A 16,107-nucleotide genomic window follows, 5' to 3' on the forward strand; every position below is an offset into this window, starting at 1 on the left:
CACATCACACCCAGTCGGTGTTTTTGGAAGATGCTTTCTGCTTCCAAAAAAAATCCATAATGAATAGCAAGTTATAAAAGGCCACGACTTATATTAATCTCTTTCCACTTTGCGGGTGCGAGTGCTGCCTTGTAGCGGCATTAGCCTACTCTTTTTCGAAATCTACAAGGGTGTCTTTAACGTGCAAAAGATATGGCTCTCTCTTAACCCAGGCCATTTATCGTCCCCTTCCGACGGACTATCATCGTTTCCTCAAGACCATACTCGCAGATGGTGTCAAGGGAGAGCCGAAAATTGAGTTCCTGAAATTTTCATCCCAAACAATTGTATTCCAATGGGTACTAAATGTGCACCACTACTAGCCAACTTGTACTCATATGAAACAGATCTATACAGAACCAACTTAAAGATAAAAAAAGTTCTTTAATTTCACTTTAAGATATCAAGATGATGTTCTGTCATTCAATAACAAAAAATTCAATGAATGCAGGACAACTCAATTGTGTATACCCCCGTCATTGCGGAGGGGGCATTAAGTTTTACCTTTGTCCGACTGTAGGTCCGTACGTCCAAAAATTGGTTTCCGTTCTTTAACTTCAGTTTGCTTCTACCAAATATTATGATACTTATGCACAATGATAATTACCACAAAACACAGATAAAGATTGAATATTGGTGACGTCAATTTTACTGTTCTAGAGTTATGCCCTTTAAACATGGAAAAAAATTGCTGAATTTTTCGTTTTTGTTCTCTAATATAAGTTTACGTCAACTAAATGTTCTGAAACTTATAAACAATGCTTATTACCACAAAACTCAGATAAAGTTCAAATTTGGGTAGTGTCACTTGTACAGTTCTTGAGTTATGGCCCTTTATAACGTTATATATGCAAGCGGGGGCATCATCTGTAACCCATGGACACATTCCCCATTTATTTAATTATGTTTTGCAAATTCAGCAACATGCAAATGATATTGTCATGCTAAATATAACATTTAATAATCATAATCATTTATATAGTTCAAATCCTCTTTTAATACTATGTCCAAGTTGTCATAAAAGACGGTCCCAGTTGACTTATTGACGGGCCGAGTTGGCCGAGTAGTAGGTCTGATTTGACCCGGTCCGACTTGTCTCCGGACCGAGATGTCCCACATATTTACCTATTGCCAATTTCCCATTTCTGTGCAGTAACCCTCTGCACGGTGTTAATATGTCTCAATTAATATGTTAAGATGTACATTCTATACAGACTTATTAACAGGAGTGTGCCCTTTGCATAGGCGGATCCAGGGGGACCGGCCCCCCTTTTTCGGGAAAAATTTGGTTGATTATATAGGAAATCAATGAAGCATGACTGGAGCGCCACCCCCCCTTTTTAGGTCAGTCAGCGCCCCCTACCCCTTATAAAAAAGTTCTGGATCCGCCACTGGTTGAATCCACCTAGTGTACCCTGTCGACACACCTGGTCTTGCTGATTTTGGAGTTGATATGATTCTCTCAGGGCTTGTTTATTACTTTAGCTTATCCCTTCTCAAGATTTGAACACCTGTAACCTACTGTTGTGGTACAGAATCGAAAGATATCAAATTGACATTCAAACTCACAAGTCGAAAATAAACTGACAATGCCATGGATAAAAAAGAAAGACAAACAATAGTACACACAACACAACATAGAAAACTAATGACTGATCTGCTTTCCCATTCTGAGCACCTGAGATCACTCCCAGTTAATGGTGGGGTTCGACCCATCCTGAGCTCCTGAGATCACTCCCTTTTAATGGTGGGGTTCGTCCCATCCTGAGCCCCTGAGATCACTCCCAGTTAATGGTGGGGCTCGTCCCATCCTGAGCACCTGGGATCACTCCAAGTTAATGGTGGGGCTCGTCCCATCCTGAGCACCTGAGATCACTCCCTGCAGTTAATGGTGGGGTTCGTCCCATCCTGAGCACCTGAGATCACTCCCAGTTAATGGTGGGGTTCGTCCAAACCTGAGCACCTGAGATCACTCCTAGTTAATGGTGGGGCTCGTCCCATCCTGAGCACCTGAGATCACTCCCAGTTAATGGTGGGGTTTGTCCCATCCTGAGCACCTGAGATCACTCCCAGGTAATGGTTGGGTTCGTCCCATCCTGAGCACCTGAGATCACTCCCAATTAATGGTGGGGTTCGTCCCAACCTGAGCACCTGAGATCACTCCCAGTTAATGGTGGGGTTCGTCCAAACCTGAGCACCTGAGATCACTCCCAGTTAATGGTGGGGCTCGTCCCATCCTGAGCACCTGAGATCACTCCCAGTTAATGGTGGAGTTTGTCCTATCCTGAGCACATGAGATCACTCCCAGGTAATGGTGGGGTTCGTCCCATCCTGAGCACCTGAGATCACTCCCAGCTAATGGTGGGACTCGTCCCATCCTGAGCACCTGAGATCACTCCCAGTTAATGGTGGGGTTCGTCCCATCCTGAGCACCTGGGATCACTCCCAGTTAATGGTGGGGCTTGTCCCAACCTGAGCACCTGAGATCACTCCCAGTTAATGGTGGGGTTCGTCCCATCCTGAGCACCTGAGATCACTCCCAGTTAATGGCGGGGTTCGTCCAAACCTGAGCACCTGAGATCACTCCCAGTTAATGGTGGGGCTCGTCCCATCCTGAGCACCTGAGATCACTCCCAGTTAATGGTGGGGCTTGTCCCATCCTGAGCACCTGAGATCACTCCAAGGTAATGGTGGGGTGTCGGGAATTTAGTGCGAATTATACATGTTAACGTTGCTACTTGACTTATGTAATTATGACGTTACTTATATAGCAATGGCTAGACGTTAGAATAAACACGATCTATACACAACGCATTTTATCTACTTTACACAACATTTATGGTGCCGTGACTGTCGGAAACAATGGAATCGAAGTTAAAAGCAGTACGTAGAGGACACAAAGGGCAAGTTACAAAGTTATTCAAGAAATTCGATGAGATTGAAAAGAATTCGGACTTAGACAAAGACGATGTGAAACTAATTTCGGATGCAGTTGAACAGAAACAGAGGATTATCGTGGATTTGAATGAAAAGATACTGGATTTAACGTCGGAGGAGGATGTAGAGGAGGAAATTCAAGAGTCTGATGAGTATATGTTTAATTTAGAGTCCAAACTTCGGAAAATTAGAAAAATATATTCTGATTCTATTTCTCAAAATGTCGCATCAACGTCTCTAGATCCAAATGCAAATAGTTTTATGCCATCTTACCCCACAAATTCATCGCTTACCAATGCCAATGTTATACGCAGCAATGAAACTGAAATTAATGTACAGCCAACCAATTTTGATAACTTTCGCTCCATGCAAAATACCCATCGTGACTTGCAGTCTACAAATAACTTGTACAACCAAGGCTTTTCTTCAGTATCAAATAGCAGTCAAAATCACAGATTACCTAAACTTGATTTACCGCACTTTGATGGGGAAATTTTACAATGGCAAACATTTTGGGATTCCTATGAATCAACTATTCATTTCAACAGTACTTTGACCGAGATACAGAAATTTAGTTACTTGAAGGCCCAACTCAATGGCCATGCCGCCCAAACTATTGAAAGTTTCGCACTGACAAATGCCAATTACACCACTGCCGTTAATTTGCTCAAAGAGCGTTTTGGATCGCCTCAAAAGATTATTCATGCCTACATGAAAGCTTTAATGGATCTTCCTTCACCGTCAAATGATTTGAACAGCCTAAGAAGGTACGGAGACCACCTAGAAACGTACGTAAGAGGTCTTGAATGTTTGGGTCAAACACAAGAAATGTATGGCGCGCTATTAGTACCTATAATTATTAGTAAACTACCAGTAGAAACGAGAAAAAGTATTGCCCGTGAATATGATAGCGATCATATAACTCTAAACAACCTCAGAAAAGCCATCACAAAAGAAGCGAGAATTCTTGAAGCAGGACAATTTACTAACCGCGAAGGTTTACATACTACCGCAACATTTCTGACCGAAGCTCGCAATAAAACTCAGCGAAATTTCAATACAAACAATCCACGTTTCAATGACAAAAAACGTCCTTGCATCTACTGCACTGGTATACATTTTCCGGGAGATTGCACGATAATTTCTGACGTGAATGAAAGACTGAACATCGTAAAGCAAAAGAAAAAATGTTTCGACTGTCTAGGAAACCACGGTGTTGCCGAGTGTAAATCGCGTAACCGATGTAAGAAATGTAATAAGAAACATCACACCAGTATTTGCGGGGAACAAGCTACAGATTGAAAAGGACAGGACAGCAAGGAAAAATCAACCGTTGTAAGCTTGGTAAAAACAGAAGAACCAGAAACTGCAGTAATGTATACCTCACAACACACAAGCGTTTTATTGAAAACCGCTATCGCACCAATATCATACGGGAAACAGATCACAGAAGCTAGTATTTTATTTGACGAAGGTGCCCAACGTTCATTCATCACTCAGAGCATAGCAGACAAATTACAGATAAGACCAAGCGGAAGGGACACAATTGAACTGTCAGCCTTTGGAGACAAGGAGAAGAATATACGCCATTTGGATACAGCAACCGTTCAATTACAAACTGACAAAGGTGAGATTGTAAACATTAATGCATTGATTGTTCCAGATATTGCAGTTCCACTTCAAAACCAGACGAAATACTTTACACGCAATTTGCCATACTTAAAAGATTTAAAGCTCGCACATCCGACAAATAACGCTGATAGCTTTGAAATTTCACTCTTGATAGGAGCCGATTACTATTGGGATATAGTTCAAGATCACGTGATAAGAGGGAATGGACCTACAGCCGTAGCATCAAAAATTGGTTACTTGTTATCTGGACCGGTAATAAGAAACGGAGAGAAATCCTTAACTTCATCAATTCTTTTGAATGTTACTTCACACCATGCAGAGGAAAGCGATATCGAGAAATTCTGGAATCTAGAATCGTTAGGAATACGTTTACCACAACAGAACGATGAGGAGAGTTTTGTAAAGACTTATCAACAAGACTGTATCAAATTTGAAAACGAACGTTATTCTGCCAAGTTGCCATGGAAACTGGATCATCCGGACTTACCTTCCAACATCATGATCGCTAAAGCAAGGACCGAGAGCACAATTAGAAGACTAAGTCGTGAACCACATTTACTTAGAAAATATTCAGAAATTATTGAAGACCAAAATGAAGAGAGGGTTCATAGAGAAGGTAAACGATGAAAACGACAATGGTAAAAGCACTCACTACATACCACATCATGCCGTAAAAAAGGATTCGACAACAACACCAATTCGTATAGTGTACGACTGCAGCTGTAAAAAATCGCCAGATCACGCAAGTTTGAATGACCACCTAATGTCAACCCCGCCAGATTTGAACGACTTGACAAAAATATTAATGGGATTTAGAACCAAGAAGTACGCAATAAGCACGGACATTGAAAAGGCTTTCTTACATATCGGATTAGATGAGAAAGATCGAGATTTTACACGATTTTTTGGTTGAGCGACACAGATAATCCCAGCAGTACTCTTACAACATATCGATTTAAATCTATTTTGTTTGGTGCAACAAGTTCACCGTTCATCCTTAATGCAACACTACTTAAACACTTGGATGCATGCAACACAAATATATCTGCAATGATGAAGAATGACCTTTACGTGGATAATATTTTGTCCAGTTTGGAAAATGAAGATGACGCCGCAAAGTATTTTGTACAAGCCAGATCATTGATGTCGGAGGCTGGATTCAACCTTCGTTCATGGAGTTCAAATTGCTCAAAACTTACAGATTTAGCCAAACAACATGACGTATGCGAAAAAGAAACTTTTGTCAAAATACTAGGAATGAAATGGGATACAGTTAAAGATACGATCACTTTTCAAAAAGTCGACTTATTTGATATTGAACTACCAAATATTACGAAACGTGAAATTCTTAAACAGTCGTCACGTATTTACGATCCGCTAGGATTACTTAGCCCTGTATCCGTACGAGCAAAGATTTTAATGCAGACATTATGGGAACAGAAGTACGAATGGGATGAGCCACTACCATTAGAAATACAGACAACATGGAAAAATTTAGCCAAAGATTTGGAGAAAACGACTTATACAGAATTGAAAAGACCGTATTTTCCCAATTTACCAGATCAGAAAACCCAACTTCACGTTTTTGTAGACGCTAGTACAACTGCATACGGAGCAACTGTTTACATATGTAACCATCATGAGTCATCATTAGTTATTGCAAAGAATAGAGTAGCACCGCTTAAACAACTGACACTACCACAGCTGGAATTAATGGCCGCATTGATTGGAGCACGACTAGCCGATCACGTAAAATCAGTTCTACACATAGAAAACATAACGTTTTGGTCAGACAGTCAGATAGTACTACAGTGGTTATCAACTTCAAAGCAATTAAAAAAGTTCATACGAAATAGAGTAACAGAAATACGCAAATTGACCAATACACAAGAATGGAGATATTGCCCAACGAAAGATAATCCAGCTGACCTTCTTACTAGAGGACTCAGCGCGTCACAGTTTGAACAGAATACACTATGGTTCAACGGACCCGAATGGATCTCTGATGCATCAAAATGGCCGTCATGGAAGCCAAATGACACAACAGTACTACTTACCAGTACATATATAGAAGATTCAAGTACAGCGGACAAAGAAATAGATAATCAACAAGGAATACACCAAATTGTGCAAATTACTAGATATAGTACATTATCAAAATTACTACGAATAACAGCTTATCTATTAAGATTTATACGAAATTGCCGTTCGCCAATATTACAGAGAAATAAGGCGAAATACGTTTCAAGAGAGGAATTGCAGGATGCAACAGAGTGTTGGATACTAAATTGCCAAAGAACATCATTTAAGGACGAAATGTTACACTTGAAATTAAAGGATACTAAACCTACTGTTTTAGTTAGACAACTAAGATTGTACCTGAATAACAAAGACGCAATTTGCTGTGGAGGGAGAATTCATAACGCACCTGTTTGTGAAAATACGAAATTTCCTTATTTATTACCTAGAAGTCATCATTTTACGAAATTAGTTGTTCTTGATATACACAAGTACATGAAACACTCAGGAGTTTTATCAACAGTGACTCAGATACGACAAACTTACTGGATACCCCGAATTCGCCAATACGTAAGAGGAATTTTGCGAAATTGCGTAATTTGTCGAAAAATCAACAATAAACCATATACAGCACCCGATCCTCCGCCACTGCCAAAAGTTCGATTACTTGAAGCACCGCCTTTTGCAATTACCGGCGTAGACTTTACCGGAGCGCTGTACATAAGAGATACACATGATACTGAAAACAAAGTTTTTATATGCCTATTCACTTGTGCTTCAACGAGAGCCGTACACCTGGAAGTTGTACCGGACTTATCAGAAAAATCATTTTTACAAGCCTTTAGAAGATTCGCTAGTCGTAAATATAGACCACACACCATGATATCGGATAACGCCTCGACATATTTAGCCGCCTCGGAAAAATTAAAGAAATTAACCCAATCACCATCGCTAAACGATACGTTGTTAACATATGGAACAACTTGGAGATTCATACCGAAAAGAGCGCCCTGGTATGGTGGATGGTGGGAACGCTTTATAGGAATTACAAAAACTTGTTTGAAGAAAACATTAGGCAGATCTTACGTTACCATGGATACACTTCAAACAATTCTGACAGAAATAGAAGCGATCATTAATGAAAGACCATTGACCTACGTATCACCGGATATTGAGGACGAGGAGCCGTTAACTCCGTCACACTTGCTGTACGGAAGAAGAATAACTTTAACGCCGTATCCACAACTGAATATTGAATACATTGCCGTGAATAGTGGAAAACAAGAACTGCAGAAACATTTGAATAAACAGTCGAGTTAAATGGAAAATTTTTGGAACCGGTGGAAATCCGAGTACATAACGACTCTTAGAGAGTTTCATCGCCAAACAGGAAACAACTTACAAACTATACAAGTTGGAGATGTAGTGCAAGTCCAAGATGATAAATTACCGAAAAACCGATGGAACATTGCCGTTGTTGATGAATTGATCACCGGAAACGATGGTTTTACACGAGCAGCTATAATATGAACTAGTGCAGGACGTACTTCGCGTCCTATAGTAAAACTGTACCCGCTCGAAATCCGAACAAACATTAACAACTTAGATGACAACAATGATGATTCTTCAACAGAGAGATTGACAAGAGTTCTACCAAAACGAGAGGCATCTGTCCGAGCTCGAGAGAACATCAAGAAATGAACTACCCAAAGGGATAGACTTCGTTAAAAGTGAAAGACTTCGTTAAAAGTGAATTTAATAAGTGAATTATTTGAATTTGTTTTAGAAAGACATTTTAACTATTTAATTTTCAGAAATATCTATTCGATTGACATTTAAAGTAATTAATAATTTCATATTTTACATTTGCCGGCCCCGAGAATGTCGGGAATTTAGCGCGAATTATACATGTTAACGTTGCTACTTGACTTATGTAACTATGACGTTACTTATATAGCAATGGCTAGACGTTAGAATAAACACGATCTATACACAACGCATTTTATCTACTTTACACAACATGGGGTTCGTCCCATCCTGAGCACCTGAGATCACTCCCAGTTAATGGTGGGGTTTGTCCTAACCTGAGCACCTGAGATCACTCCCAGTTAATGGCGGGGTTCGTCCCATCCTGAGCACCTGAGATCATTCCCAGTTAATGGTGGGGTTCGTCCAAACCTGAGCACCTGAGATCACTCCCAGTTAATGGTGGGGCTCGTCCCATCCTGAGCACCTGAGATCACTCCAAGTTAATGGTGGGGTTTGTCCCATCCTGAGCACCTGAGATCACTCCCAGTTAATGGTGGGCTCGTCCCATCCTGAGCACCTGGGATCACTCCCAGTTAATGGTGGGGCTCGTCCCATCCTGAGCACCTGAGATCACTCCCAGTTAATGGTGGGGTTCGTCCCATCCTGAGCACCTGAGATCACTCCCAGTTAATGGTGGGATTCGTTCCATCCTGAGCACCTGAGACCACTCCCAGTTACAGGTTGGGTTCGTCCCATCCTGATCACCTGATATCACTCCCAGTTAATGGTGGGGTTCGTCCCATCCTGAGCATCTGAGATCACTCCCAGTTAATGGTGGGGCTCGTCCCACCCTGAGCACCTGAGATCACTTCCAGTTAATGGTGGGGCTCGTCCCATCCTGAGCACCTGAGATCACTCCCAGTTAATGGTGGGGTTCGTCCCATCCTGGGCACCTGCGATCACTCCCAGGTAATAATGGGGTTCGTCCCATCCTGAGCACTTGAGATCACTCCCATTTAATGGTGGGGTTCGTACCATCCTGAGCACCTGAGATCACTCCCAGTTAATGGTGGGGTTCGTCCCATCCTGAGCACCTGAGATCACTCCCAGTTAATGGTGGGGTTCGTCCCATCCTGAGCACCTGAGATCACTCCCAGGTAATTGGGGGGGGGGGGGGTCGTCCTATCCTAAGCACCTGATATCCCTCCCAGTCTTTATTGTTTATGTTGTGTTTTGTGTACTGTTGTTTGTCTTTTGGTCTTTTTCTTTTCTTGCTAGACTTTGTCAATCGGTACAACAATTTCCCGAAATCTCCCCAAAACTGAATATTTGCCCGAGAACCGATAAATCTCTTTATCATATGTATATTGCGCTCCTTTTTTGCTTTCAATGTAAAGAAAAACAAATCATATCAATACACCCGATGTTGATCTTTTTACAGTTCAGGCGATTTGTTCGTTGAGTTTTTGTCTTTTTCCTTGGATTGATGATACAGTTGCCTAAAAAAATGTTACCTAATACCTTAACCACAGAGCTCTGCCTTAAACAGATGATTTGTCCAAGAATATTATCCATTGAAGAAGAAATTGAGATATTCAAGTGTTTAATACACATGTCATATATTTAATTAGCAGTTGAAACGTCGAAACGAAAAGCCAATGTCCATTAAAATATATATTTCTATTGCAATTATTTTGTATCAATGGTTCTGGTTGGATGACAATAATAATATGAAACACTGTCCCAGGTTAGGGGAGGGTTGAGGGCTCACAAATATGTTTAAACCCGCCACATTCTGTATGTGCCTGTCACAAGAGAGGAACCTGTAGTTCAGTTGGTGTCATTGGTATAAGTCTGTCATATTTGTTTTTCATAAATTATTTTGTTATAAGTTAGGCCGTTAGTTTCCTCAATTGAATTGTTTTATATTTGTCATGTTTGGGCCTTTAATAGCCGACTTTAGGGTATGAGTTTTTCTCACTGTAGAAGCTCGTACAGTTGCCTATAATTGCTTACCTCCACTTTATTTGAACGTTGGTGGATAGTTGTTTAATTGGCAATCATATTAAATCTCCTTATTTTTGTATACAAATTTTGATATTGGCGATGAAAGGAAAAGGGGGTTAAATTTTGTAAAACTGACAATGAATATTGAAATTTAAATTTTTCACACTCGACTCCTTCAAATTAAACAGATGTACAACATAAAAAACCTCTTAAAAATTCCAGGCTTATCATGGTGAACGACATTGTATTCTTTGTTTATAAAAAAGTAAAATGTCAGAAATACAGGGAAATTCAAAACGAAAAATTCCCTTATCAAATGGCAAAATCAAAAGCTCAAACACATCAAACGAATGGGAAACAACTGTCATATTCCTGACTTGGTTCAGGCATTTCCGGATTTTGAAAATGGTGAAGTAAACCTGGTTTTACAGCTAGCTAAACCTCTCACTAGTATGACAGTCGCATAAAATTCCATTATATTGACAACAATGTGTGAACAAAACAAACAGACATGATAGATAAAAAATTTAAATGTCAAAATTAGGGGAACAGCAGTCATCATTGTGCTATATTCTCAATCACTATATAAAAAAGACCAATATGTCAACAAAGAAAAACAAAATGACATATAGACCAAAGCACATAGGCAAAAATATAGAAGAATACAAAAATGACCATGGCACAATTACACAATGGCGGGATGTTTAAGTACAGAGCCACACCAAAAGATCGCAAAAGGGTATTTCCAAAAAGGGCTAAACAGTAAAAGTATTTTACGAAGACAAATAAAAGAAAACTACAACACGTAATTAGGATTTGAAAGAGGCCAAACATTTGCTTGGTAGTAGTTTTCAAATGTTTTTTGACATTTGATATGTTCTCAACTATTTGAAAATATAATATAACCAAACAATTATCACTGATCTGTTTGGATTTAAAATCCTTTTTTTCTGATGGATTAAAGATAAGTTCATTTGACAGAAAAGATGCGTTATGTCAAAAACATTCGTTGTGAAATACCAAGTTATGTTAGCAACAACTATATTTACATAATAAGAGCATATCGTCGCATTTTTATTTAAAACTATATTGATGAAGAGGCATTTTTATTTACATGTGTACATATAAAAGTAGCTGTTTAATAAACACAATATACAACAAGTTAATGTCAAAAAATTCTGAAAAACCTTCTTAGGACAAGATTCGGTCACTGAATTAGTTATTTCATATGTACATACTTTATTATTCATTAGACTTACAATTTAGACCTAAATTGACTATTAAGGTAACATTTAACAGCTTTAAGAGATTAACATACACAATTATGACTGAAATGAAATTGATAATAAGCTAATTACAGCTATGTAGGTTCTTTAAAATTTATCAAAATAGTACATATAGAATATTGTATCAAGTTATGACATTTCCTTTACGTTGCACTTTGTAAATACAGCTGTTTCACAAACATCACATCTTTTGGGATATCTACTAGTGATAGATATTTTGTTTACCTACTGGTACCTAGATATTATACTATGATGCATCTCAAAGAGACACATCTTGGGAACTTTACCAGTATGAATTCACATGGATAGCGGCAAAATTAAATTCTGAGAAGGACCAAATGTTAAGTGAGAGGAAATACATAATTTCAGTATACATGTAGGTTTAAATTATTGGAAGTGTGAGGCATATAAATGTTGAAAATATGCCGCACAGCCATATGTTTTGACCTTTGAAAAAACGGTAGTGCATATGAACTTTCCAATTACTGGTTCCAAATAATTATATTAAGATACATTAAAATTATTTTATATGAATATAGAATATGTCATGACTGTTTCATAATTATCATATCTGTTATGGAATGAACACTCGTAGGGGATTTGTATTTAGAAATGAATACTCGGAAAAAGGGGTACATATTTTAGCCTTTTCCTTTCCATTCATGACACTCACACATGACATATGTTTAATATAAAAGATTGTTATCAATAATATATTGTTATTCATTTACATTGATGGTTTAAGTGACCAAATCATTGAACATTAGATTGACAATACCTTGTATTCATTGTTCACAAGTGTTTGTCTTAGTTGTCTTTTACTTGTTGTGTAAAGTTTTTCTTTTGAAAGTAATTACATTTATTTTATTTCAAGCATTTATAAAGGGTTGCCATATCTGTGCTAGTAACTTCTGTCTTTTCTATTTGATCTGCTAGATCTGCATAAATTGAGTCTTTCTGTAGGGCTTTGAGAAATTCATTAAATCCCTGTTCATTTTTACGCAACAGCATGTCCATTAACGTCCTGTTCTTTTCCTGTGGGGTTTTACCAGATTCTATCTTCTTCCCATCATCAACCGAAACTACATCTCTTGTTATAAGATGATCTACTATGCTGTCATGTTGTATATCAGTGATGACCTTGAGGTAATTCTTCTGTAGACGAACTTTATACAATGGAACATTCCAGTCTGATAAGCCTACAAAATACAAAAAGTTTCTTTTCTTAAGATAGTGCTATTGACCTTTTACGACTAAAGATGAGGTTAAATCTAGAAAAGCCATTTGGACCACATGAAATTTATAACGTGTTTTCATTTTTTTTACATCACTTGGTCGATACCTCTACTGGTGGATTATACGTCCCCCAGAGTATCATTAGCTCAGTATTCAGTACTCTGCTGGTGGATTATACGTCCCCTAGAGTATCATTAGCTCAGTATTCAGTACTCTGCTGGTGGATTATACGTCCCCTAGAGTATCATTAGCTCAGTATTTAGTACATTGCTACTCACATGATTTAAAACAAACCTTTCTTAAATTTACAGTTTATAAATTTTAAAATTATGCAGAAACTAAGGTTTCAACTCATTTGGGCAAAGTTGGCATTAGATGGATTAAGTCATTTTTTAGTACTTTTCAGGTGTGTAGCCCTTCTACTGTTTTGGTTTTATTCTCTCTTTCCTAAAAACTAATGTCTCATGAATAAGTTGAATACCCACATAAAATGTTGTATCTATAGATCTTATATTTCTTCAAACAAATTGAGATGTATGCTCTGAATTTATCAAACATATATGATAAGCGTTTGACAATTTAAAGAGAGCTGGTAAACATACATATTCACAATTTATAGTTAATTGCCAATTTGTTTGTTATTCTGTTTTCTCTCACTTTGATTTTTTTTATACAGTTGACCAAAACTAATGCTTTTGCATTATATATGTTCACTATTCTTTTCTACAGTTAGATCTAAGAAGCGAAATTCATCTGAGGTCATATTTGCCTGATTCTTAAAAGGTACTTAATGAATTGTGACTTCATTATAACTGTAGAAAAGAATCTTGATCTCAATGTCTGAGATCATAATTACTCAATGTCACAATGTCTAAGATCATAGTTACTTAACATAAACTAAAATTAGTCCTGAAAAATTCATCATATATACCAGTGACCTACTTTGGTATGTAAGAAAAGTAGTATATTTATGATAAATTAAATATGACGCAATGAATCTGGTAGATAGTCTTTAGAATCAAATACACTATATTAATTTTGAATGAATGTATAACAAGATTTAAAAATGATTTCAGTAAAAATCCTTCTTTATTTGTGTTTATAATAAACCCTTCAGACATACCTTTAGTTTCAGCAGATACTGGACTTGGACTGAAATCGCATTTCAAATCGTTAGCGATATCTTCGTATCCATAATTACGTAATCCATCAACAAACACACTGTAAGCAGGTTCTCTCATTTTAATCACAATATCCAGCAATGCTTTGTTCTGATCATCTTGTCCAGCATGTTGTTCAATACGGCGTCTGTCATCTACTGATATCACCAAGTTTGTCATCATATGGTCTAAAATTTGGCTGGTTTGTATGTCCTGTATGATTCTGTTTTCGTTTTCTCTGATTCTATCTGTAAATGAGCAGATCGGTTTATTAACCAAAATGAAGTTTAAAGGATCATCAAATTAAAAAAAGCTTACAATTATCTTACATTGTTTTTGTTTATAGTTGCCAAAAACATATTATTTTATATAAGAAAACTGCCATGAAATGTATACAAAGATTAAATCAATTTGAATTTCATTCGAAATTTAAAGTAATTAGGTATATATATGTTACAGTAAATAGGTGAAATTAGGAATTACTCGTAATTACTTAAATTTAGGAATTACATGTAATTACTGATGCACTTAGTAAATACAAGTAATTCCTGAAACTGTCCAGTTATTACCAGTAATCACTAAATTTCAAATGAATTTTTACATTTATTTACTAACTGTTAAAACAATATTGTAGTATGAAAAAGTGACCATTCTATAATATACGTTGATGTGAAACTGTATTAAACATATTTGTTATAAATGGTAGATGAAAAAAACGTATTTACAGAAGAGTTGTTTGTACAATGAAAAATGTGAGTGAGTCTTAAAGCCAAAGGAGATGCTGAACATTATAATCAGCAGATTGAGCGTTTTGATTGAAAATAAAAAAAAAAGAAAAAAAAAGACAAGAGATGATTATCATTATAATCAAATCTCTGAAAAAGAAGCCTCATTCTAATGCAATTATTTTGTAACAAGTGTTCTGATTGGATGACAGCAAGCGTAAAATTCTCTATCTCCTTGTCTATAACTAAGAAAGCCCACATTTTGAATTTCGGAATGTATTGACATGTTATTTCTACAATAATAAAAAAATAACTCACTTGTTGCGCCTTAAAATCTTCTTTTTATCAAATTTTATTACATTCTGAAGCGGCACAGAAGCCAGAAAACGCCCGGTGTTTATGTTTGACACCGGAGCATACCTATGACGTCACGTAGTGTAGGGACCAAAGAAGATAACATTTTTTCGCGCAATTTTCTTTAATGAAGATTTTACAGTGAAATTATGATTGAAATTTAATTATGAACTTGTTTTGCATTAGAATAGAGATAACTGTATTGTATTTGAAGCTTTGCTCCGCGTCGCCAGGTAAACTAAATTTGTGACAGTAAAACTACCGATGGACGTCCTCAAATACAATACAGTTATCTCTTCATTAGATGAGAACTTGATATACCACAAGCTCAAAGTTACTCCGTATAAGATCACTATCCATATGAGTTTCATAGCTTACATTATGAACACGAAATGTTTTGTATATAATCAGACAGACTCAACATTACAGTTCTGTTGTGACATTTGTATCCGTTCAGAATGCATCAACAGGGATATCATGCAAGTGCCTCAAACTTAACAAAGAAAGCGGAAAAGATGCTTGTCCGGAGCATTAAAATTTTGCGCCCTGTTAATGTCAGGAATAACGTAACTTTTCTAGTATTGATAGAGAACGTGGGGATCCAAGAAGTCTTTTCTGTAAATGTCTGTTTAGTTTTGGAACATGAAGAGACAAATGAACTATTTAAGCTTTGCTCAAACGATGGAATTTTAAATGGATCTCTCTCTATGAATTTATTCACGTTCTCAGCAATAGTTTGATTTGCAAGATGAAAATACCCAGGTCGAGTTAAAAGTAAGGATAGCAGCTCATCTATAGTCAGTCGGAGATTGGCAGAGATTTGTGACATGTGCATGCAAAACAGGTGGTGTACGAAAGACATACAAATGTGTCAAGTCTAATGTTTTGTGTAACTCAAGATGTCATGGCCATAAGAAATTTGCAATCATTGTGTAATTAAATGCAACAGTAGTATACTGCTGT

General features: G+C 37.4%; 1 protein-coding gene across 1 annotated transcript in view; it reads right to left on the reverse strand.

Moving 5' to 3' along the window:
- The window catches only part of LOC143051535 (uncharacterized), a 342,484-nt gene that overhangs the window by 284,167 nt on the left and 42,210 nt on the right, over positions 1–16,107 (reverse strand). Inside the window, exon 12 of the mRNA XM_076224427.1 lies at positions 14,029–14,313. Within this exon, the coding sequence (XP_076080542.1) occupies positions 14,029–14,313 (285 nt within the window). The remainder of the gene's footprint in view (positions 1–14,028; positions 14,314–16,107) is intronic.

Source organism: Mytilus galloprovincialis, chromosome 11 (genome assembly GCF_965363235.1).
Source record: "Mytilus galloprovincialis chromosome 11, xbMytGall1.hap1.1, whole genome shotgun sequence".
NCBI lineage: Eukaryota > Metazoa > Mollusca > Bivalvia > Mytilida > Mytilidae > Mytilus > Mytilus galloprovincialis.